This window comes from Ciona intestinalis, chromosome 9 (genome assembly GCF_000224145.3).
Source record: "Ciona intestinalis chromosome 9, KH, whole genome shotgun sequence".
In the NCBI taxonomy this organism is placed as follows: domain Eukaryota; kingdom Metazoa; phylum Chordata; class Ascidiacea; order Phlebobranchia; family Cionidae; genus Ciona; species Ciona intestinalis.
The window spans coordinates 5,579,183-5,604,106 of record NC_020174.2 but is presented as its reverse complement, the minus strand read 5'-3'; the positions used below and the strand labels follow the sequence as shown (position 1 = coordinate 5,604,106).

General features: G+C 36.3%; 4 protein-coding genes and 3 non-coding genes across 16 annotated transcripts; 2 read left to right on the top strand and 5 right to left on the bottom strand.

Moving 5' to 3' along the window:
* The first annotated feature begins 105 nt into the window (after window positions 1–105).
* LOC100186280 (kynurenine formamidase-like) lies at window positions 106–2,144 on the top strand. Of its 2 annotated transcripts, none has more exons than XM_026835819.1 (5): window positions 106–258; window positions 406–673; window positions 844–991; window positions 1,506–1,610; window positions 2,022–2,144. In XM_026835819.1, the coding sequence occupies exons 1-5, from the start codon at window positions 138–140 to the stop codon at window positions 2,094–2,096; spliced, it is 717 nt and encodes a 238-aa protein (XP_026691620.1). In that variant the 5' UTR covers window positions 106–137; the 3' UTR covers window positions 2,097–2,144. The 2 variants fall into 2 exon arrangements, with proteins under 2 accessions (XP_026691620.1, XP_018668728.1); XM_018813183.2 differs by lacking the exon at window positions 2,022–2,144 and adding an exon at window positions 1,693–1,903 and having other exon boundaries at window positions 110–258.
* fuse (far upstream element-binding protein) lies at window positions 2,079–13,485 on the bottom strand. 7 transcript variants are annotated; one of them, XM_018813119.2, is made up of 20 exons: window positions 13,313–13,485; window positions 12,204–12,288; window positions 11,408–11,458; window positions 11,199–11,241; window positions 10,976–11,025; window positions 10,660–10,789; window positions 10,284–10,473; window positions 10,074–10,178; window positions 9,526–9,633; window positions 9,207–9,345; window positions 8,913–9,023; window positions 8,548–8,727; window positions 8,345–8,452; window positions 7,908–8,053; window positions 7,456–7,636; window positions 7,180–7,284; window positions 6,935–7,000; window positions 6,447–6,586; window positions 6,096–6,252; window positions 2,079–2,238 (listed from the first exon to the last, which is right to left on the bottom strand). In XM_018813119.2, the coding sequence occupies exons 1-19, from the start codon at window positions 13,391–13,393 to the stop codon at window positions 6,136–6,138; spliced, it is 2,136 nt and encodes a 711-aa protein (XP_018668664.1). In that variant the 5' UTR covers window positions 13,394–13,485; the 3' UTR covers window positions 2,079–2,238; window positions 6,096–6,135.
* LOC113474572 lies at window positions 10,544–10,619 on the bottom strand. The gene has a single exon (XR_003396260.1). It is a non-coding gene; the product is annotated as a small nucleolar RNA SNORD83 (small nucleolar RNA).
* Window positions 12,379–12,445, bottom strand: mir4185 (microRNA 4185). Its single transcript, NR_034583.1, has one exon. It is a non-coding gene; the product is annotated as a microRNA 4185 (primary transcript).
* A 371-nt stretch (window positions 13,486–13,856) lies between the features above and the next one.
* Window positions 13,857–17,907, bottom strand: LOC100178434 (inositol hexakisphosphate kinase 3). The gene is made up of 6 exons (XM_002130365.4): window positions 17,454–17,907; window positions 16,981–17,149; window positions 16,313–16,535; window positions 15,814–16,002; window positions 15,375–15,499; window positions 13,857–14,978 (listed from the first exon to the last, which is right to left on the bottom strand). The coding sequence occupies exons 1-6, from the start codon at window positions 17,689–17,691 to the stop codon at window positions 14,324–14,326; spliced, it is 1,599 nt and encodes a 532-aa protein (XP_002130401.1). The 5' UTR covers window positions 17,692–17,907; the 3' UTR covers window positions 13,857–14,323.
* Window positions 17,908–17,987: 80 nt separating this feature from the next.
* trnas-aga lies at window positions 17,988–18,069 on the bottom strand. The gene has a single exon. It is a non-coding gene; the product is annotated as a tRNA-Ser (tRNA).
* Window positions 18,070–18,181: 112 nt separating this feature from the next.
* On the top strand, window positions 18,182–24,922 carry zf(c2h2)-41 (zinc finger protein (C2H2)-41). 3 transcript variants are annotated; one of them, NM_001128890.1, is made up of 18 exons: window positions 18,182–18,258; window positions 19,264–19,524; window positions 19,698–19,856; window positions 20,241–20,396; window positions 20,631–20,720; window positions 20,882–20,927; window positions 21,022–21,055; window positions 21,131–21,168; window positions 21,227–21,281; window positions 21,582–21,625; window positions 21,912–21,932; window positions 22,211–22,313; window positions 22,709–22,814; window positions 22,895–22,963; window positions 23,190–23,271; window positions 23,468–23,595; window positions 23,894–24,114; window positions 24,331–24,452. In NM_001128890.1, exons 2-18 carry the CDS (start codon window positions 19,486–19,488, stop codon window positions 24,371–24,373), a joined length of 1,434 nt encoding a protein of 477 aa, NP_001122362.1. In that variant the 5' UTR covers window positions 18,182–18,258; window positions 19,264–19,485; the 3' UTR covers window positions 24,374–24,452. The 3 variants fall into 3 exon arrangements, with proteins under 3 accessions (NP_001122362.1, XP_026691543.1, XP_026691542.1); XM_026835742.1 differs by having other exon boundaries at window positions 18,187–18,258; window positions 21,582–21,676; window positions 21,822–21,932; window positions 24,331–24,922; XM_026835741.1 differs by lacking the exon at window positions 18,182–18,258 and having other exon boundaries at window positions 19,217–19,524; window positions 21,582–21,676; window positions 21,822–21,932; window positions 24,331–24,922.
* The last annotated feature ends 2 nt before the right edge of the window (window positions 24,923–24,924 follow it).

Sequence of the window (24,924 nt, the reverse complement as noted above, 5' to 3'; positions counted from 1 at the left end):
GGACACATACGCCCACAATGGTAGCAGCGACGAGCCTTGAACCAATTACCTAATGGTTACAGGCAGGCGCGCTAACCACTACGCCACGGCGCCGGACTTCTTAGCCTACTATATCATGGTATATACTAAAATGAAATATGGTTTTTAATACCAATAATTTTTACAATTGCAGTCCTGCCCTGCACACTTTGGTTGCTTATCCTGTTGCAAAAGCTGGGAAGATATGTGTCATAGTAGGCAAGGATCTTGCTCCTAAAGGTTAGCCTTGTTTTAGCTTGATTTTACCAACTAATTCACTCAATTTTATTATGCCCTTTTAGCTTGTCCAGTTCAAGTAAAGGAATGGTTCTAACAATTCTTGATGTACACTTTAGTTTGAAATTTTATCATTTTTTTCTTTTGCAGTTAAAATTACTGCTTTGGTTGATGAATGCAGAAAAGCAATTTCCTACTTTGCACAAATATTTCCCCTTGCTTCTAAGATAACACTGGTTGGTCACTCAAGTGGCGGGCATGAATGTGCCATGTTGCTAGCTACTGACTGGTCAAGCTACAATCCAGATACTGCATCTTATTTAAAGAGAACGCTTAGAAAAGTCGTTCTTGTATGTGGAGTTTTCCAATTGGAACACTTGCTTGAGACTGAAGATAACAAGGTTCTACAAATGACGACGTATGTTTCATTGTTTGCATATATTAACACTAGCATACTATTCCATTAAATGCAAAGTTACATAGTTCTGATGTGGTATTAGTCTATATATATATATATATATACAATCGAGTTCTTCTGGTTCTTGCATCACAAGTGCTGTATAGTAAAACAGAAACAAATGGTTTTAGGGAAGAGGCGCGTGAAAATAGTCCAATACTTCCCCAAAACCTAAAAGTCTTAGCACAGAATGTAAACAAGTGGGGTTGTGAAATGGTGATGGTTATTGCGCAACACGATGCACCCACAATTCTTCATTGGAATGATGCTTTTATGGAGGTAAATGCAAGAAATTTGCAATCTGTATGCGAATGTTTGAACACAGTCTGTTCTGTATCTTATATTTCAATATTCATAAATCTAAATCCACTAACAGTTTTATAGCTTAAGAAACATTTATGATTCTTATCATTTATTTGGCACAGGATTAAGGATGGGATACAGATATAACGCTAACCATTATTACCATATGTCTTTGGGCAAGACCCTTAACATTAGTTGCTGCAACCCAGTGGTCCAAATTGCCAGCCTAAAGGCAAAAACTCCCCCAAATTCTCATGTGGTAAAGCTAGCTACAGTGTATGACAGTTAACGTCTGTGATGTAACAACTGTCACTGCCAATGAGGTTAGATAGGGTTATACATACGTAACATAATGTAGATAAACTTGGTTGACAGTATATACACCACAGCTGTGTACAAATCATTACTAAGAACTCACAAGTGCTTTGCTCAGTATTGTATTTCACTTTTCTAAGAACTTTTCTGATCTATACAACAAACTTCTGTTCAGGAGCTTAAATCCAGTGGTGTCAAAGTAACACACAAGTTTTTAAATGGAGTTGATCACTTTAGTGTTATTGGAGATATCACTGAAGAAAGCTCTGCACTTGCACAGGTAAAAACACTATCGGCAGTTTAAAAAAATGCTAAGTAAAATTATCTTATTACATGCATCAATTAATAAACTTCTTTTTTAGATTATCAGCCAATAAGAAACATCAAACAATATAAATATTTGGTTCTCTAACTGTGTTGTACTTACTTAGTATTAACCATTTCTTCAATTGTTATAATTAATTCATATGCAACTTTTATCCTGCTCACTTTTACTCTTTAATGTCTTTAATGTAATAGTCGAAATAATTTAATATGCAACCATCATGTCAAATAAATTACTTGTTAACCTTTCGTGTAAGCAGTATTTTTGCAGTGCCAGTCTGAGAACAAATTTAGTTTTCCCAGTCTCAGTCACTATTACAAAAAATCTTCAAGAGATAGTTACCTACAAAAGTTACATATGTCACAGAGCACCGGTGCTAGAACGACTGTAATCACCCCAGCGAAAGGACAAACATGTTACATCGACTCTACGATTGCGTGATTTTATTACATCTACATAAAACATACAAACACAAGCAACGGAGCAAAAAACAGTTGGCCAGTTTACGGATCTGTGTCCCAGATGGTTTTTCTCCACAATTTTGATGCGGAGGGATATTTCCTCAACCATGGAAGTCCTGAAACTGTAAAGTATCTTGTAATAAATATTCCACCAAATTTAAACAGACAAAAAGCTACTCACCTTTTAGTTGTAAATAATTTAAGCAGAATTCCAATCTTTAAAACTACTACATACTACATTACCAACACTAAATCACTGACTTATTAAAAACATCTTCTCTCTAGGACCAAACATACACAAGATAGCATGTAGCAGGTGTATTTGTACAAGGACACAAAACTATTGAAAGGTAACTATAGAGCCACAAAATTAGGAAGAAACGGATACAAACACGCACACACTAATAAGCATTTGAAATATTAGCATTAATTTAAAATTAAACGCGCTTTCCATTTAATTTGTACAGAAATGAAATAACCAGTGAATAGTACCAACAGATGACTATATTAACACTAACATCAGTTTCTGTGATTGAGCGGCAGTCAGCTACATGAACACTCATGGTGATAAGGTTTGATACACAAGCATGCTATTGATTAGGAAGTACACAAAATGAATGAGTTAACAGGTTAAACGCAAGCCGGCACATTTATTTAGTAGTGCTTGAATCAAATAGTACTGGCAACTATGAGTACAGTTGAGAATGGCTAATACAACACTAAGCTGAAGTGAATTGTAAAACGTGGCAGCAGTTTACACCAGCTCAAACCGGTTCCATGTGAAGGCTGGCGCTGGCAGTTGCACAATACATCGCGACGTTAGTTTAAAGTGACATTGGAGGAATAAATTACAGTTGCGCACGTTTAACGGTGAGAACGAATGGCTAAAACCGGCGGAATAACAGCAACATTACCGAGCGAAAAAGTTAAAGGTGGATCAATTTCAGAAGCGGTCACAGTGATATGCGTGTTAAAACTGCGGCGAACGTCAAATTCGAATCAATTTAACAAAACACACGCGCAAAAACAGGGCACATTGCTGATAATACAAGACCACCAAAGAAAAGAAAAAAAACTTAATCCGCGTCAATCATGTGTACATTAGGCGCTAAGTAAAACGGAAGTTTAAGAAACACAACAAGGATCATCAATGAATTATTCATGGCGGGTAGAAAAGTTTACGACAAATTAACGTTTGGAGGTGACTCGCTTGCATAACTTTGCGACACAACTGAACACAGTTTACGATGATTGAAAATTGGCGCTATGAACTGAAACACCGATAACTTAATGCAACTACAAAATGCGGGTAATCGACAATTTGTTAAAAAATATCGAAACTACGTGATGAATGTTTGTCAGTTAATAAAAAAGGAAGGTCAAAATAAAAACGCGGCGGCGATGCTAACTTGTAAAACGCACGCAAAGGTAGAAGCACTGGATCATATAAGACTGCCAGCAAGAGCCTTTTAAATTTTTTTGAATTCTCTAATTGGGAGAACCGGTTTGAGCTGGATGTGAACTGCCGATGTGTGATTACGCAGAAGGGTTGGGGCAACAGGTGGTTAACACAGGTGCAAGTAACTTAATATTAACATTTTAAATTAGAAATTAAGCGAGTTAGTTTTACGAAGTGTTGACAGGATACCTGCCGAGTTGAAGGAATGAAAGTTCACCACAATATGTACAAAGCCCAATGCTGGGCGCACCACAAAGTTATGGGGATGTAACTTCAGTTGTAGACGATATCATCAGATCTAATGCAAACAAGGACAAAGCACACAAGGCACACACAATAAGACATGTCGTTATAAGCAAGTTTAGGGCATACCACTAACTGAAAATATTGTTAGAAATCAAAAATATTGATTTAGGTTAGATTTATGATAAAAGTAAATATGTAATATATACATTACAGATAAACACAAGACATTTTCGAATGTATGTTACAGGTACGTCGCTCTCAAAACCATAAGCAAAAACGTGTGGGTTCAACATGATAAAATATGTGCGTTTAATTATTCAGAAGTAGCAGCGCAGTTCATACAAAATACTTAACATTTTTGTCTCACACCTTCAAAAAACATTGACAAGAAATCGCTTCAAGGGTTCGTATTACAATTAGTTGCTCAAGTGCATCTGCTGCTAAAAACATGGGCGAAGTAAAGCATCGGGTAGAATTGCAATGAAACGGTTGCGATAAACTGAATGAGGATATAGCAATAAAAAGCATCGTTATGAAAGAAAAAATTTAATTGGTCGATTTGAATGAAGTTAACGCTACGACGACGACGAGTTTAAAATGTGAACTAAAGCCGCTGAAATGAGATTCGATTTGACAGTGGTTTTCGCAGAGAGGGCGACGCACATAAACGCAATCTACTTTTGCACCTAGGGGTAAAATACTCTTAACCGATTTCAAGGCGATGACAATACTTTAACACTCAAAACACACGTACACACATATTCCGAAAAACACAAACAACTGTACAATGGATATCTGTTACTTGCATCAATGTACATGGTGTGAACTTAAGATAATTTGCGTATGTTTGTTGTGCACTCTGTGTTATTGCTAACATATCAACAACCCTAGGTGTGCAGTGGTCAACAACTATAAAAAGTTTGTTGCTAGTAACATCGTAAGGGACCATCAACTTTGTATGGCAAGGTTTGGGCTGAACCCTCCACACATAAGATGCGGAACCCATGGTTGCGCTTAAGATTGCGCAAAGCATGCAAATTAATGTCTATTGTCTTTGCCAAAGCTAGCGGCTTATGCACCGGGCACGGGTGCTCTGAAATGGAGAATGCAACCACCTAGGGATTGCTATGGTTTGGCACGATTGTGCTGCAAGGAGTATGAGATGGTTGGGTTGGCACGCCACCGTGTGGGGGTAAAACATTGCTGCTCTACAAGGGATGTGAAAAAGCATCGGACGGGAAGAAGTTATGTGCAAAAGTAGAGACTATGTACATAGGAGGGATCTTCTGGGCCTGCATCTGGGCATACAAAAAGACAAGTTAGATCAAGTTTAAACGCGACACAACATTGTTCAACATAGAAGCAACGACGAAGTAAGATTGACACATCGGTAAACAGGAACACAATATACAAATCCAGCAAATGTTTAAGTTTCCACCAGAGTAAAAGAAGATTTGAATTGCGCGAAATAACAAGTTTATCGCTGACAATTTGAAATCAAAACACTACACAAGATACTTTGTACTAATTGTACATGAACGTTAATTAATCATCGGGATATCATTAAATGAGAATTACAACATCATTACTGTTAACAAATTATTACAAATCAACAGAGGCAGTATATTAATATATTTACAACTTACATTCAACATGATGCTTATTATACAAAGTGTTACTTTTTTGGTGATTTACATTATTATATAATATATATTACTATAACAGATAAAAGTTTTTGCTGTACCCACTTTGTAAAACAACCAACACCTTTTTTAAACCAGTATAATATACATTACACTTACAATACTACATGTTATATAAATGGGTGAGAACAGAGACATACTTAGGGCATACGAGTTGATAAGGCAGATAAATATTACCAATGAAAATTATTCGGTGAATGGTTTGATAAATACGAATACTTGTAAAAGATTATATAACTTTACATTGCATTTAAATACCAATTTACAGACACTTGTTGTTAAATAAACAATATTTACACCAATTTATAGGCACTTTATGAATTGTTAAATAAACAATATAAATATCAATGTATATACACTTAAACATTGAATAAATCATGTATTTCGGACACTTAATATCAACATCTGTCATAAACTCCAAATACAGAAATAGTTACAAAGCAGAATGCACTGGCAACAATTCATTGACTCGTTACGAATATCAAACTGACTGAGAGTACAAGCATGTAGGGATTGAAAACGAAATGAAACTTTTCCCAATAAAATAATGACAGCTGGTATAATCTCTTACCTTGGATATTTACAATGGTGATCAGTGATACTGGAAATGTTTACGTTGGGGCTGGGGCTTGTCCAGCAGCGGCAGCAGCAGCCGCATAACCTGCTTGTCCGTGCATGGCGTAGTATTGTCTGTAATACTCGGCCCATGCTGCAGAATAGTCAGCCGCCTGTTAAGAAAAATCAGAGCTGATATTTTGTATTTGGTGGGTTAATGGTAAATAGGGATTAGTGTAAATGGAAGTCTGTCAGTATTAAGTAACTTGTAGCATCAAGAAAATTCAGAAGCAGAACTGGCAAGTTACAGTTTCATCACTTAGACATTATTTTAACAAATACATGCCACATACGAGGGGTAATTTACCTGAGTGGTAGCTGGTTGAACAGCAGCAGAGGCAGCCGGTGCAGCAGCAGCTGGAGCAGCTACCTGTTGTTGTTGAATGGCAGCAGCAGCGGCTGGAGCGGCCAAAGTAAGTTGTTGACGTTGTTCTGCAACTGCCGCAGCTGAAATATGCAATTGATAAGATGTGTGTAGACACTTTCACTTTATACGAAGTGAACTGTAGACATTACAAATGTGAAACATATCTACTGGAAAATGTTTGTTTGGTGATGTTAAATGCTGTTTCGTTTGTCATCAATACGACATCATCTAATTTGATGTTAAGTGATTTGCCAAAGACACATATGCCGACAGCGATAGCAGTGTCAAGCCTTGCAACTTGTATCCACTGTGCTAAAGACAGAGACACTGTTGCAGGACACAGTTTGCGCAGCAGAAAAAGTAACAATGGCTAGAAGATCCTTCCACGCTTATAATACACAGAAACAACAGATATAATTAGTGCTTACCATTCTGTTTCAAGTATTCATCCCATTGTTTGGAATAATCTGGTTGTGAAGCAGGTGCAGCGGAAACTGTGGATTATTGAGTGTTATTATATGTGACAAGAATTTGCTGAAAGCACAAGAACTATAACAACAGTGTCAGAAATTTGTAACGTGTAACATCAATGTGTTCAGAAGCAGAACTGGCAAGTTACGGTTTCATCATTGGTTAAGTTATTAACATTGTGATGCAAATGAATGTCATTTACCTGCAGCAGCAGCAGCAGGTTGTTGGTATGCTTGTGCTTGTGCTCCATACATTTGAAGGTACGTCTGCCAAGCTGCAGCATTGCTAGAATCAGCCACAGGTTTCGCTGAAATAAAGGGTTATTTTAATATCCAGCTTCTGATAGGATTTTTGTATAAAATAATATAGTTAGCTCAGTAAATTAAGAAATTGTCTTCATTGGCTGGAAAAACCATCTTAACCACAGGATATCATCATAGCTAACTTTTAAAATTTACTAAAGTGACCATTTACTTACTTGGATCAGCACCGTTTTGCTGTGGAGCGGACACAGTTGGTGAATTCCATTGCTGAAATTGATTACCCCATGGTTGCTGGTATGACTGTGGTGCTTGGGGAGCCTGAGGTGGCCCCTGCAATGGGTTATGGCTTGGATGTCCATATCCTGCTGCTGGTGGGAGACCACCATACCCTCCCTGCTGTAAGAGGATCTTTAGTTAAAAACTTGAATAAATTAATATGAAAATGTGGCTATGTTATTGTTGCAAAGTTATTTACAACAAAAGAGAAAAAGGTGTTAAATGAAACAGACACCGCACATAATTGAGGTGTTTTTAAAAAAATACATAATTAATATGAAACTGCCCTAAAAAATGAGCAAATTGCCATGTAGGTTTAGTTTCCTGCGGAAATATGTTAGTGATAAGTGTAAGTGGTGAATTTCATGAAAAACAAGAAGTCAGCATTTACCTGGTGTGGTGGTGGACCAAAGTTACTCATAGGTGGTTGGCCTCCCATGTGTCCACCGTGCATCTGTCCATTGCTCGAACCACCTGGACCAGCGTCAACTTTCTCCTGGATCAACTGGCGCGCCATTTTAATTTGTTCAGGAGTGCCTGGGTGGAGAAGTTTGTTTCAATTTTCGATTACATCTGGGGTGACATTGCTAAAATGCAGTTCCCACTTGGTATTTTAAAACATAGGGAGCTTCATCGAATATGGAGAATACATTGGCCCTAATAATTTATAAAGACAACAGAGTAAAGGTGTTTTGATTTAAAACTGAAGCGCTAAAACAGGTCACCCAGGTTTCAAAAGTTGGGGTGACATGTCTTACAATGCAGCCTTAATGTAACATATGCCTGTGTGTTATTATTGGTAATGATATGGGTAAGGTTAAGACTCACCTTTGATGATGAAAGTTTTGTAATTGAGATCTGAACCAGGTGGAGGATTTCTCTGTATCTCAGCATGTGCACCAGACTGCATGTTGATTTGTTTAATGGTGTCTCCACCTGGAAAAAAAGCATTGTAAAAAAAACATTAAAAAATGAGAAAAAAAACAAAGCAACGAAATTTCGAAAAAAACAGGAAAAGATGGAGTTCTTACCTTTTCCAATTACCAGTCCAGTTTTATTAGCAGGCACCAAGTGTTCCTCAGATGCCATTCCCATGCCTCTACCACCCCGACCCATGTTTGGTCCTTCCCACTGGCCAAATCCTCCCATTCCACCAGGATGACCTCCCCCACTGCCACCTCCTCCACCACCACTGCCTCCTCTGTTACCTGCTATAGAAGTATGAGGTGTATTTAAAGGGTTCAGTGGCTATGAACATCATTTATACATGGGTGAGGATTTGGGTAAATCGTAAATCAGAATATTTGTAACTTGCTGCATCAGTGAAGTCAGAAGCAGAACTGGCATGTTACAGTTTCATCATGATAGCTACACAAATATATTCATTATTATTTACCATCACGTTCTTGTACGTTCTGTATAATCTCATGGATCCTTCTAATAGCAGCATCTACTCCTTCCTTTGGTCCCATCACGCTGCACATACGTTCAGGTAAAGTAGGATCCTCTGTGAGAAAATAACTTTGTTTACAAATAATTAACTAGGAGTTCAAAACAAATGGATTAGGAAAATGCGCCATCAGTTATATGGGTGATAGACTTGTGGTCATCAATGCTGTTGCTATGTTTTGTTACACATCATGTGGCTTCATTATAACAGTCCAAAACCTCGCAGAATTAAGTTATTGACCTGGTTTGAACTGAACTCTGGTTCCAGTGACGTTTTGGATTTGGTTGATCATGTCCCCGCCTTTCCCAATCACTACTCCAACGGCAGCTTTGGGAACTGGGATGATGGTTTTGTTCACATCATCTCCAAACATATTGGGCTGTATAAAGGGAAATGATGAAACTAAATCCATTAAACTTAAACAGAATAGATATGTAGCAATAAAAACTCAGTCGGTATAGTAAGTTCTCTTCACAGGCTGGAAAACCATCTTAACCACAGGAAAACATCATAGTTTAGTTTTATAGAGTTCTAATTAAGCCTGTACGGTTTTATTTACATCCATGCCCCCTTGTCCACCACCGCCGCCTCCATCTCTCTCCATCTTCTGCTGAGCAATCTGTTGGTCACGGTTTGCCATCATCTGGTGAACTGCACTCACTGCATTCTGTTACGGAAATTACTTTTAATGAAACTGGAATTGGCCAATAGAAAGTTTGTCCGTGAAGTCATTAAATTTAGACAGATGATTTTAAGCATTTCATGGAACTTGAACCCATCATATTGGTTAAGCCAAATGTAAAGTAATATGTTTGCATTATTATCCATGTGCAATAGAACATTAGGTTACATGGACATTAAGCACTATTGTTGGTAAAATGTCTGTCAGTATTATGTAACTTGTAGCATCAATAAATTTCAGAAGCAGAACTGGCAAGTTACAGTTTCATCACTTAGACATTATTTCAACAAATACATGCAACATGCAAGGGGAGGGGGTGGGATCTAGCAATTAAACTAAAAGTATAATACTTATATCTCCTACTAAAAGTAAGAAAACCTAGTAATAGACGGTTAAGTCAAAGCTATTCACATGCATACACATACATCAACATTAAGTTGTGGACCAGTTATCCTCAGTGGTTTGCTCTGACCGATGTTATCAGTAGAATCCTGAATCAGCAACATCTTAACCCCCAAACTTTGCTGCAACTGTTAAAGTAAAACAAATTAAAATTTAAAACATACATTTTACAACTAAATTTCGCAAAATTCTGATATTTTTCTTACTCTCTGTGTACAAAAACATAAACTTACCATTTTAATTGTTTCTCCACCTTTTCCAATTATAAGACCACACTTGTCGGGTGGGACAGCGATCTCGATAGATTTCTCCATTCCTCCGTCCCCCATACCCCCCAAGCCACCTTGTGAAAGATTAAAGTTGCTGCCCAGTGTGCCCGCTTGTGAACGGGAGATTATTTCATTCAACATATTTCTGCACACTCTGTGAAAATACATATACTATTAAAAACAGGTTATTTTATATAATTAAAAGTATTAAGCAGCCATATATACGCCATCAGTAAATGGGTGATAGATAAAAGGTCATCATTGTTTAACACTGTGTTATCTAAAAAAGCATCATGTGGCTTTGTAATGTATTTGTCAAAAGCAATTGAGAAAGTCTTACTCTATTTGTTCTTGAGTGCCCGACAGTGTGCATGGTCTTTCTTTGGTGCCCGGAATACTTTGCGTGATTTGAATCCTACATCCAGTTTCACGTTGCATTCGCATTATGTTTTCCCCTCCCCTACCAATAACTGAAAGAGAATACATTGAATGTAAATGAAACTTACTTATCCTCACGTAGTGGGGTACCAAGAGTCGCTTATAACATGGGTGTTCTGATTCATACACCTCGTGCCCGCTTGCTTAAAAAGTTAACACGTTCGCAACTTCGTAAGTGATTGGATAAAACTCAAAAGGAAACTGAAAGCTAAACTTACTTAATCCCACAAGATCATCTGGCAATCTGATCGTATCTGACATTATATCTCTGTGAACAAAAAAAAAAATTTATTACATTATTTTCTTCCACAGCTCATTTAATTTATGTGTAGTAAAAGCTCAGGGTATGAATACAAAACTATCAGGAATGTCAAGGTCATTAAACTTCATCACAGCTTATTTGCTCAAGTGAGGTCGTAAGAACAAACACAAATAACTTACGGATTTTGTTGCATTCCAAGGTTATCGAATTCTATTTGTTCACCTGTTAATAAATAATATTCTTATCTTTCAATTATACAACTTTATTAATATACCACTAGGAATTCTTGCCATTTTTACCAGGCCAATATTGTTATAACTCCGTAACAAGTGTCCTTTGGATTTTAACAGAAACACATCTCCAATCTTAACTAATAAAATTGACTTACTGTTTGCAGCAGACGTCTGAGGAGTAGCTAGTTTCTTTGGGCCAGGTTCTTCTAAAAATGACAAAGTTTAAATTCAAACCCTAATGCACAAGACCTCTAAATACAATTACATCATAATACATTAAAGCTAAACTTTTAATACACAACTCAACAAAACCAGAAGGACAAAGAACAAAGAAGCTGCCGTTAACCTATGGTAGGTTCACACTATTAACAGCCGTCCAGGCAAATATAAAGCAGTTTAGTATGATAGAGTGGGAGAGGCTAATATGAGATTTCCTGAGTGCGTGGCGTACATCCTGTATCGGGCAACACTCATCATCAGCATAAGGCTTTATTCAAAAAATGCCAAAGAATCTCATCAACGCAAACAATATAGTAATAGAGGTGTTTACAAATAGAGAAGCAAAATAGAAAAAATATGGTACATGGTTTCTTTCTGTACTATGTTTTTATATTTAAAAGAATGTAGAGTAAGTCGATTTTTCAGGAATGTATTTTGCATTTCTGTGAAAAATGTAAGCAGGCTCCCAAATACAGACTCCCTACTGCATGACACTCACTTTAATCCTGTGAATTTACATGGAACAGGACAGAAATACTGGTGCACATATTTGTGTGGTTTATGGGAATAACTGACATTTTACTGAATAAAGGCATGGTTCATAGTGGATGCACAGATTTATGTGGTTTATAGTATTAAATGAAATTTTACTGAAAAAGCTCCATGGAGAAATAAATAAATAAAATGCTATCCTAGTTACGAATCATAGCTTATAAATTGTTTATGGCTTACCACCATCTTCTAAGGGTCTCTTGTTAGGGGCGTCTCCCATAGGCCCAGGGGAATTAGTGGAGTGATTGTCCTTGGCTTCTGTAAGCTGCTTGGATTAAACAATAAACATTATGTCAGACCTGCTACAGCATCTGGTGCTAATAGAATCCCCTAAAAAATGTGACCATTAAGAAACCAGCTCAGACAGTATGAATACAACATGCATCATTATAAATCACGTCCAGGTATTATCATCACCGCTGGTAAATATAACTGATAGTTTGTAACATTTAGTTTTAATTCGCAGAGCAAAAATTCGGTGGCATTTTCACAAAAAAAGAGCCGTTTGTGGTTACAAGTTACAACAAAACTTATTCAGTAGCTTTTTTGCATAACAGTCTACTTTTTTCTGGTATAAACTTATATTAATGCGCAAAAGACCTTCAGATAAAGGTAAAGGTTACATATATGNCTGACAGAAGCAATTTAATAGACATTTCAACATAATTGTTACGAAAACAACTTTTTAGAAAACTGCATTTAATTTACCACACAAATTTGATTTAAAATAACTTTACTATGAATTAAAACGATTATTTTGAAAGATACAAAACAAATCTGGTTTGGTTATATTATATTTAACAACTTAGACTAATGGCAATATTTTCAGAAATTGTGCAAAGTAAAAAGGCATGATATATATTAACAGACTATGTAGCATACATAGAAAATAAGTCAATACAGCTAAAACCAGTTACAAAACCATAAAGTGTATCAATTATGCAGAAACAGTGGTCTATATATAAATATCTGCATTGCACACAAAGTAAACACAACCTTTTACAAGTGATTTATAAATCAGTGGTGGACATCGATCACAATTAAGCATTTTTATAGAAAAAAATACAATTTAAAATTACCCATTCATTTCAAACCATTAACTGCAACATTTAGCATATAAAAAGGTTACGCAAAAAATAACTAGTGATAAATAATTAAAAATCGCCCATGGAAACATACATTTAACGTTTTATCAATAACAGAAGCAAAAATAAAGTAATACTATGACATTGGGAACTAGAGGTCATAATACAAAGCTACAACAAGTTTACCAACGTAAAAAAGCGAACCTGTGCGTTTGTAGTGTCGACTCCAGCAGAAATATTGTCAATTTGTGCGTCTCCAGATGCATTAGCGGTCACGGCGGCCATCTACAAGAAAACAGCCTGTGGAAACTTGTTTCTTCTTACACAAATTGGCTGCACAAATCTAAAGCAACGTTCACAGCCAGCGGAAATCAAAGAAAGAATTGGGCGAGAAAAAATGGCGGCGTTACCACGTGATTAAAATTGCATTTTGGGTAGTCGCGCCAACCCTCACAAAACACGAGGTACGCACGGTCGTTTGTAAGGTATGACAACTTTTAGCGATAATACTCATAAAAGGGTGTGTCTTTGGAATATTTACTTACCCACCAAACCATACGAAGATAATAAACTTATAGATGTGCTTGTAAATGTATGTTTTAGTTGGTATGATGTCTGTATGGAATCTAGTGTGACTGCCATGTAGGCTACATGTCCGGCCGCTGTGATGGACAGCGGTCAACGGTACTTTCTTTCTCAAATTAACAACTAACGTCGTGCTCTATTAATATGTATACATACACAAACATATCTTCTGAATTTCTTTGTTGAATGTACAACGATAAGCAAGCAACACTTAAAGTGGAATTTATAAAAGTCATGAAATGGAAAAGGAAAATATAGGGCGGGACGAGTCAACACGCTGTTGATTTTGCAACAAGAAATATGGAATTAAACAGATCGCAATGTACATTTAAAGCAGCTTGAAAGCAAATACAACAAGTAACTTAAAACAACGATAGTCCAACGAATGCAATACTTACAATAAACTGCATTTGACATGATAAAGAAAAAAGAGATCTTCAGATCAACAACTTTACGGGTTGCAAAAATAAAAACGAAGGGAATGAAAACATGTTATGATATGCCCATATTGTGGAATGAATAAGGCATATCAATACTTAGTATTTCACAGGGTACCATGGTGGTCTAACTGCACTATTGAACATCTTATGACTCCTGACAACAGGGCCGTGTTTGGTGTTAAATTGTAATTTATGACGTCAACATGTCACCAAGCAGAGCGATGACGTTGTCAATACCAAACAGAAAACCTCCGTCGGGACCAGGGTGTACCACGTGGTCGTGAAAGCAATAATGCGCGAAATCAATGAGACGAACATCGACCGACGGAGGACAGTCAGCAGGTGAACTGGACGGTGTGCTGGAGTTGGAACCGGGAAAGCATTTCGACAGTGAACTACAAGAGTTTGTGCGACGATATCGTTTCGGTGAATGCTTTTTCTGACGATCGCATCCACTGTTTTGGACTGTATTTGCCGACGTATTGCAACTGTTTGAATCTGTGTCATGCTGCTGGACTTCCGTATCATACACAGAGTGCAAATGAACACTTTTCGGTCTTTCTCTTCTTTTAAAGGTGTCAGCGCCCGCGGTTTTGCTGTTTGAATCTCCCGAGGCGATAATTTTCGCACATTTTGTTTGCGACTCGTCTTCAGTCTCCAACTGCCCCTCGTATATCAACAACACGGAGCAGGAATAAAAGCGATGATTCCCAATCTTGGATATTGCTTCTCTCAAGCGCTCTAGTTTTGAAATCGTGCATCGCACTAACCGCCTGTCCACAAGGCTGTGATATGAACTGCTTGGAAACAGCAGTTGCTGGTCTTCTGCTGTCATGGAATCATCCCTGAAATATTGCATTTAACTGTGAAATTAATATACCGAAGTAATCCATAATTGCGTAAATTTTCTCATAGTAAAATTTTATATAAGTTTGGAGTAAGATGGTCCATGTTTCCATTCTCTTTTTCCGTCCTTTTTGCCAGTAAACAAGAATATTTACAGAAATATATAATCCTATCCCCACGACTCTAAAAGAACATTGGTAATAGTTCGATCAGAACGATCAGAATCAGAACTTATAGAGTATTATATGCTAACTGATGTATTCATTTTTTACCACAGTAATATATACGCTGTATGGGAAGGATTTTAAAGACAGATTTACATTGAAGTCTCGTTAAAAGGTATCAATATCTGTGTCTACATTACTCAGAATCGTATAGTAATCGCCATGCATTACCTGAAACTAGAGACTGCTCCTCTGGAGAAAAAGTCGACAAACTTTCGTTTAAAACCTTCCACGGTAAGGTTATGACCGTAATATTTGTTCAAGTAAGCGAACTCGTTTCGAAGCGGACTATAAATCTATAATAAAGGTAATTTCGATCAACTTTAAAGTAGAGTTTACTATGCAGACTATAAATGAAACAAGTAATTACTCGTTAAGATAAAATAAAACACATATATCAGTTTGGGAGAAGGCGGTCCATGTTTTCATTCTCTTTTATTATTCCATAAAGTAAAACCACAATGATTTACATAATTATATGAAACCATATCCTGTGCGGATATTAAGTACTAACGGTGTCTTTCTTACTCCACAGTACGTTTTGTGAACGGTATTAATACACAGGGTATCTAACTTAATTGACCAAAGTCTTCTACAGTATGTACTGTACCTGCATTCCACTCAACCTAGCTCCAAAATCGATAGCTGTAGCATGACGAGCTAATTTGGCGGCCGAAGCATCTTGACGAACCCTTGTTCCTATTTTCAGGTCCAGCACACATGGTCGCTTGTATGGAGACGTTACGTTTTCTAACAGAATAAACCTCTTTGTTTTTGTGTGGAACTTCTTCTTGTCTTCCTGTTTTAAAATGGGTATGTGTCAAAACTTTTATTTCTAGGTTTTAAAGCTAAACTAATGTTTGCCACTGCGCATTAACCTGTATTTTTCGTAAAACCAAGGTATTTTATAAATGATTAATCAGGTGTGTCTGAGTAAAACCTTACTTAAAAAACGTTTTCATTCAATACAGCCTAGCTATATGTAAAGGCAAATTCAGGTAAATCTACACTAACTGCCTGCAGGCAACCGACTTCGTTCGTAGCTCGTATATAGAACGACATGTTAAGAACAATAATGAGAATTAATACAAACATTTGCTGATACTCACAGTATTCTTTGATCGTAATTTGGTTAACGCGTCCACCATAACCTTGGTGTTCCATGGGTTTTGCAATCCCATACTCTCTCCTTCCATTTCGTTCCTATTTCCGCTTGTGTGACTTCGAATCGACATGTTTGCACCGAAACCATACGTCAGCATGTCCATGTCATCAGAAATGATGTCAGAGCTATTTTCCCGCAAAGCAGATATCACCAAATTTGTAGGAAAGCTAAATACAAAATTGAGCTTAACATGCGATGGGATCTGCTGTGAATCTACATTGCCCTGATGTATAGTTCTTATGAAGTTGGAAGATACTTATAACAAAATAACAACAAAACAAACAGTGTACAAGAGATAAATAGCCTGTCGCCTAAAATGGCATCATTACTATATAAGTAGGGTGGGAAAGATGGGACACCTTTTCATTATTTCCCGTTTTTTTTTTCCCGTCGTATTTGGTATTAAACAAAATCATTCAAAGAATTATAAAACCGTATGCTCACGACACCCATAGACCGTTGTTAATTGTTTAAAACATGATCAGAATATTTGGATATTATGTGCTAAAGGTGTCCCATCTTCCACTACCCAACTATATATCCAATTCAAAAAAGAGTCAGAATGTACAGCTTACACTTACAGGTGAAAATAATAGATACTCCGTAACTTACATTACGTGCGTTTTCCCATAATCTTTTACACATCGCTTAGAGTGAGGTTTTGGATCCTCAATTAACGGTTTCATTGCATGGGAGCGAGGTTTGATGTGTGACTTTGGGTGTGCGTAGATGGTTGCCGGAGAATTATCGACCTCTTCTATAAACGTCACGTTGACGGTACCTAAAAATCAATGGCTAATAGTATAGTAGAGTGGGGAAAGATGGGGCAGCTTTTATCTCCATTTTCTCGTCCCATTTAGTAGTAAACAAAGAGCATTCAAAAAAGTATAATACTATACTCTCACGACTTCCACAGAACGTTGTTAATTATTTAAAATACGATCAGGATATTTAAATATTATGTGCTAAATTTGTCCCATCTCACCCCACCCTATTTCACAAAATGCAAAAGCGGCCTGTTATAAGACCACGATGTTGAAATATTACAAAACATGAAAAGCCATGATTTTAAGTGAACCAATTACCTCTGAAATCAGGGGTAAATTCTTTCAAATAGGTCGGCATATTGTGGTAAAAATATAACTCCCTTGACACGTACGGTTTGCATATTGTTGACGGATTATAGCACAAAATTGACGCCCTGCCGCCGACTTGGTGTCCAAAGGGTTTTAATGCAAACGGCTTTTCCCAATCTCGTGAAAAACGTCGCCAGTTTAGTATTTTTTTGACATCAATTTCGTCGTGAGTAGAAGATTGTGTCATAATTGTAATCTCGTCTTGCTGTTATGTTAATACTTTTTTTGCGGATTTGTCGGTTTTCATATTGAAGGCTTGATTTGACGTTATTAGCGGCATCATTTATAATGCAGAAGTAGTAAACTGATCAGCGATTGTTGTGCAATTAAAAAAGTAATAAATTTCCACGGCGTTCATAGTTAAGCTGTAAAACCTATTCACTACTTAGAGGTCAAAATACTTAGTCATCTAAAGGGGAAAAAAGAAGTCGTGAGGTCACATTTAAAAAATAGGCAGTGCAAAGCTGAAAAAAGACAAAAGTGCGTCGCCGGCAGGATTCGAACCTGCGCGGGCAGAGCCCAACAGATTTCTAGTCTGTCGCCTTAACCACTCGGCCACGACGACCCGCGATGTAATTCTCTGAAAGTACCTAGCTATAACTTAGATTGACTCTACTTGTTTGAAGTTAGGGTGTTGTCTTTAAATGTTACTCTACTGAGCTAAACTGTGTAATGACTAACTTACAACATTAATTTGTCATGTTTTGAATAACACTAAAACATAATCACCATGCTAATATACCGAATCAATGCCGTAAGTATCTAATTACAGTCTATGTACTGTGACGTGTTCGTTCTGCCATGTATGTTTTATAGGGGGCATTTCGGTAATACTATACTACGAAACAAGTTATGACATATTACACAACTCAACACTATCTATATGGTTTCAGTGAAATAGTTCAACTAGTTATCCTGCAGCACTACAAAAGTGATGATTTGTCGTAATGGCCGTGGTCATACACGCTTACACGCCTATATATGAGCCTACTATTCTAGTAGCCAATGTAATGACAAATCAAACATTTGACATGACAGCAAACACGTTACGGATGTGACAAGGGTCCTGTCACAAATAATACACATGTTAACAGATAAAGATTTGTCAACAAAACCACAGGCATTTAGTAGTGTAGCTGTCAAAGCTGTCATAGTTCTTAATAGTGTTTCTTCCTATTCAGCTACTTAAACACGTCGCTTTAATTAGACATGTAGTCTAATGAACAAAGCTGAACTCAAAAAAAATAATAAACACAAACGCTACACATCAAGTTCTGTTAATCTTACACGTTAAAGATAATGTTTACTTCACTAGCACTACCGCAGCGCGTAACAGTTGCTACGTACCAGTCTGGTATGTGACCAAACAATTCAACGCGAGAGAGCGTCGAGTCAACAGCGGAAAAACGCGATAAACGAAAAAGCGAAACAGGCTGAGGGCTGGTGGTGAAGTAGGTTGCCGTAAAATCGACATAAAGTTGTGCGTCAAAGCTTGTTGAGAATCGATAAGGTTCAGTTCTGTACGGCGTGGCGAAAGTAAGCGTGTGTTGAAGGTACGCTGCAATAAATAGCGCGTATAATGAATTAGTAATGCGTATCGTGTGTGTCAGTTGTAAGCTATGAAGGCTATACGTTTACGGGCAATCATACGCCTTTGTTTTATAATTTTCACTAATTAATAAAGACGCAAAAAAACTAAAACGACTTTTTTACATAAAACAGACATACATACACTAAAGTGAGTATTTTATGTTCATAGTGAAAGCAATGCATATCGCGATTACAAACAGTCAATTGATGGACTGGCCCGTGAGACTCGCCAAAGAAAGAAGGCGCAACCAGTACACAGCGCAGCCACTAGGCAAGAGAGGTTACGCGGTACGTATTACCAGTCGCCATTACTGTGAGATAGGCTAAACTGTACAGTCGCCCCGAGGTGTACAGTACGTAGTTCACAAGTCCGAAAACTGTACCAGTCAAAATGAGACAGAAAATCGAGGAAATTATTGGTCAAAGAAACGTGAGTAATTATTATGATGTTTTTTCCCATGATATGTTAAACTTTTTTTCTTTCTTATTAATACAGTTAATATGTATATTTATCCCAAATTGAAAATTAATGTTTTTTATAATAACTTTCTGGGAACTTATAAACTGTCCCATTATTCACATTAATAAAACTTTGTACAACAGATTGACATAATCCACTCTGCATATGTTGTACACACATTGTACCAACAACAAAAACTTGGAAAATATTGTGACCTGAAAGTTCTGGTTGGAGATAAGCAGTACTTTGTGCATAGATGTGTTCTGGCAGCTGCTTCAGCACAACTTGATTCACAAATCAATGTATGCCAGTTTTAACAACAGTTTTCCTAGTTTTTTATGTGGTTATTTTAATAAATAATATAACATATGTTGACTAATATATTTTCCCCATCATTGTAGACTGTAGTCTGTAGAGTGTTGGCTGTTGAATGGATTAGCTGTTTAACAATGTGTTCCATTCGTATATAATTTGCATTGTTTTATTGCCAATTGTAATTTGTGTTTCTACCTATATTAAATCCCAAAAACTGTCATCCTAAAATAATAGGAAACATATAATAAAGTTATATGGAAATGTTATTGTACTTGAAAGGGGCCTTGCAGCATGTCTGGTCATGGGAACTAAAATTTAGGGGTAAATTTGGCCAATAACTTCTAAAATTATTATTAGCAATATTTTTTCAGGGCCTCGACACAATTCAGTTAGTTGGAGTAACTTATTATGGATTTGAGGGGCTTTTGGAAATTCTCTACTCTGGAAAACTAAAGGACATTGCGTGTTTAAGTGACATAAGATTCCAACAGATTGTCAGTGCCGCAGACGCCTTGAATGCTGAAACTGTAAGAATTGTTGATGTGTGTTTGGTTTATGACCTAAGATTGGTCAATTTACACTGTTTACTTATGTATATGCGTACTTTAATATGGAATACAGATTGTTACAACTTGTACCTTACATTGTAGTTGAAATATCTGCACAAATGATTTTAATAATTTAGGATTGTGTTCGTGTGTATTTGCTCTTATTTTTAGGCTGTAACAAAATCATTCTGATTGTGAAATGTTTATGTACAGGTTATGGAATACTGTACCAGGGAAAGAGGGGATCTAATGAACTTGTTAATGCATCAAAGTGCAAACAATGCAGCAAACTTACAAAAACAGGTAAAACTTTAAACACTTGGTGTATTTATTTTTTATAAATTAGATAATTTTAATTACGTAAAATAAAATTGTGCAAACTCAAAAGTCAAACTAATTTGCCTATTTCAGTATAAATTAATGCAGCCTATTCAAATTTATTTCAAGTCATATGTAATTTTCAGAATTCACCAAAGAATGAAACCGAAGGAAATGCAGTGGAAAATAAAGGTATAATAACTTGGTCTAAACACTCATTATATTGCTAAGCCACTGATATTGATTATATGATTATATAACTGACGGAATATAAATTTGATTTCAGATTCGTCATACAATAACAGCAACTCCAATACTGAGTAAGCAGTTATTTTCATTACAAAATAGTAATTTATTTGAACCATGCGTTTCGTAAATATTATTTTCATTTTCAGAACAGACAATTTGAACACTTGTAGTCCAAACACAGCTGGTAAGAGTAGTTATAAATGTATTTTGAGACGCAAGTGTTAAGTATATAAATCTTACAGATGACATGAATAATAAAGATATTGCTGAATACAGAAGAACAAACAGTATGTCTAGGTTAGTAAAAATTATGGTTAATTTTTAAATGTAATTCTCATGGTTCAGTTACCAATACATAGTGTCTCTTTGGATTAAGTATTGGCTATGGTAAGTTATACCAAAAGTTTTTATAATATTTATGTGGTTTTGTATTTACCTTCACTGGCTTCACTAATCAATTTTAAAATTTATTTTCCATGTTTTTTAAAGCTGGATAAGCCAGTTGCTTATTACCTAAAAGCCCCCCATTGTATGTTGGGTAATGATTTTCACCTTGTTGTGCATGCATCTAATTAGGTGGAATTATAATTTAAATAGGTCCAGTAGGAGTAGCAAGGATGATGGGGAATATTTGCACGCACCTGTTGCTGCAGAAGTTGAGGTGATGGACAATATCAATGGAGAAGTCCCAGGTGTGCTAAGGTTTTATCTTTTTTCCTTTTTATTCCATTTTTTTCGTACCTTTTTTCTCATTTGGGTTTTGATTTCATTGTCGAAAAATGACAGACACCAAATTACCTTATTTTTAAATCTTTTCATTTTGTTATTTTTTACCAGAATCCTCAGGAAACCACACCAACACTTTACCCCCACCTTCTGGAAATTTGATTCCTGCAGATGGCAGTGTTGAACAAATTAAAGTGAAAGTTGAAAATAATCACACGGAAGGTGATATTCTTTAATTTTTTTTTTTTAATTCCAGCTTTTTAAAATGACAAACGACCATTTCAGTTTTTAAACAACCATGCTTTTAGAAATAGTAATTGGTTTGTAACCTATTGTCTGTGATAAACTGATTACCTTAAATTAATTACCATGCTATAATTCAAATATCAATATTTAATGTCACATTTATAATTCGGATCCCACTTAATAATACATCATTGCATGGGGATTGATTTCTTAGCTTAGCCAAGTAGTAATCCAGCCGTTAACTTTCTGTATAGGATCTGAAGCTGCTTCAACTTGTAGTGTGTGTGGAGCAGTTCTTCTCAACCCCTTGGATCTACAGTCTCACATGCAAAGCCATGCTGAAGCCTCTATGTATAGGTAATTAAGTCTAAACATACCAATATAAAACCTATGTTAGTTGTTATGACAATAGATCTGTTGTTGGGTATTATATTATGCCCGATAATGGTATCACTAAAAACAGTATTGGAGTATTTCGTTTCTATGTGTCCTGTCAGTGTGCCACAACAGTTAGAAAGCACCCATTACCATAAAAATGTTACTGATTTTAATGCTTGCTGGGGCTGGCTTTGTGGGTGTGGGGGTAAGACACTTAAATGTCATTGCTCCAACCCAGTGCCAAGAGTTAATAATGTGATTTCAAATTTCTCAGTCATACGAGAATAAACTAATAACACACAAAGTTACATGCAACGATAAGCAAGTGCTGTTTGCTCAACCATAGTTTATATTTATGGATTTTATATTTCCAGATGCGAAATTTGTGGTTTGCATTTCAAGTTTCAAACAAATCTATTTAAACACAAGAAGCTTCATAATTCAGAACTCATCTGTCATATATGTGGACTGGAATTTAAGGTTAGTTTATTTTTGATATGGTTTAATTCCAGTTAGATAAAACAAAAGTTCTTTGTTTATTAGTTAGTTGTAATCACCAGGTTGTAGAGCAGCTGCAAAATCACATGCAAATCTTGCACCAACAAGATGGTACCTTCAGTGACAGAGAGGTAAGAAAGCTGTTTGTTTTCCAATGGTTTCTTGTGGGAGAGTAAAAATATAAACGAACATAAAAATCATCTTAATCAAGTCTCAAGTGGAATAAATTACATGACCAACATAAATCAAGTCCCTTGAATTGTATTCTGTAAAAGATTAATATTTTGCCAAAATTGCTTCATCGGTCTCCAGTTCAAATAGAATCATAAAATATTAAATGATTGTAAAATGTTACAGAACACTCCATATTACAAGGAACCTCAACCAGTGCAACCTCCACAGAAAACAAAGCGGAAAACCACAATCATGGATACTTCAGGTTAGTGAGAATGGTTGAAATTTTATATGGGTAAGCTGCTTGGATCTAGAATTTAAGCAGATTTGGCCCATTGTCCCAAAAATATGGCTAACTAGCTTCTGTTTCTGTTTACTTTTCAATTGAACCTATAATAGCAATTGGACAAGGAAAAAATGATTTCTGGCTTCTGTTGTATTTGATATGTGTTAAAATTTAGATATTACGCCAATTGCTGTGAACGATATAATGAGAGGACCCAATGGTAAATACAACTGTCCTTTATGTGAAAGAGGTTTTGATAGAAGATGGAATCTCAAGTGTCATGTTCTTATCCACACTGCTGCGGTAAGTTATATTACTTATACTGTTTATATTCTATGTGAGTAAAATTCTTGCCGGGAACCTGTGATTTGGTCTATTACCCCAACACCCAGGTTGACTATGTATGTTGTTCATTCAATTATTTTCAAACTCTGTCCACAACACAGTTCTCAACCCATCCCAAGACCTCTATGTCTAAAGGCGTTTGTTTTTAATTTCTGAAGGTGTTTGTACTAACAATATTAAAGATATTACATTAGCAGTCTATTAATCCCCATAGTGTGGTTGAAGAATGTATTTTGACATGGGTTGTTTCTTTCAGAGGAGAACCGGTGGTGAAACCATGAGTGACATGCGATACATTGAAGGAGGGTTTGACTGCCCTGTGTGCGGGAAAGCTTTCCGTAATTTGCACAACTTACGAAGACACGCGTCATCACAGCATGGGATGTCTGCTGCCGCATTATCTGAAGCAAGTGAATCAAAATTAAACGAGCATTCAGCAACCGTTGCAGCAAAGCGAGCGAAAACAGCAACTCAAAGGTATTGTTATTCTTTGTTGGTGGGAAACTAAGGTGACACACCATGGATCTGTGATTTTCTTTAGAGTTAGCCCATTTTCGCAATATAGGTATTGTTATATGGTCACATTAAATCAGTATAGTTATACTGATCTTGGAAAAAATTAGCTGTTTTTTTATTAGTGTCAGTATTACTCTATATTGATATCCAATGCTTGCTAACCAAACTTGTTTCCAGGAAATCTGAAAATCCTCCAAGTCTAGATAACAACTTCAGGTAACTGTACAGAAAACATTTCAAAGTATGACGCGTGTAGAAGCCTGTATTAAAATAAGATTCTGCTGCACCAATATATATAGTAGGAGGGGTTTTAATAGGAAAATAACCTTCATATTCATATGGAAAACTATCATACTGATATTGGCTGTAAATATGAATGTCACATTTGTGGCTAAAAATTTGATAAAAAAGAATCCCTGCCACTGTGGGTGTATGGGGTTCCAGTGATGCCAGATTGAATTGGCTTTTTATTGTGCAGCACTGCCTTTAGTGTCAGCATATTTCTTGTGTTTGAATTTATTGCAACGTACCACTCTTCTGTACAGTGTGTGTAAGCTGTGTGTTTTACAGTACATTCCATGTGTATTTTACTGTTTTTCTTTGTTTGATTCTTTCTTGCAAATCTGCAATTTTTGTTGCTGGACACAAAAGATTTTAGAGTTCTTTTTAGTTTTAGATTATAACTCTATAGATTCATTTCTCAGTTCTTTATTTCTCATTGTTGTTTAAATGTATTTAACTTCATTTTAAATAAACGTGCCTTACCACATC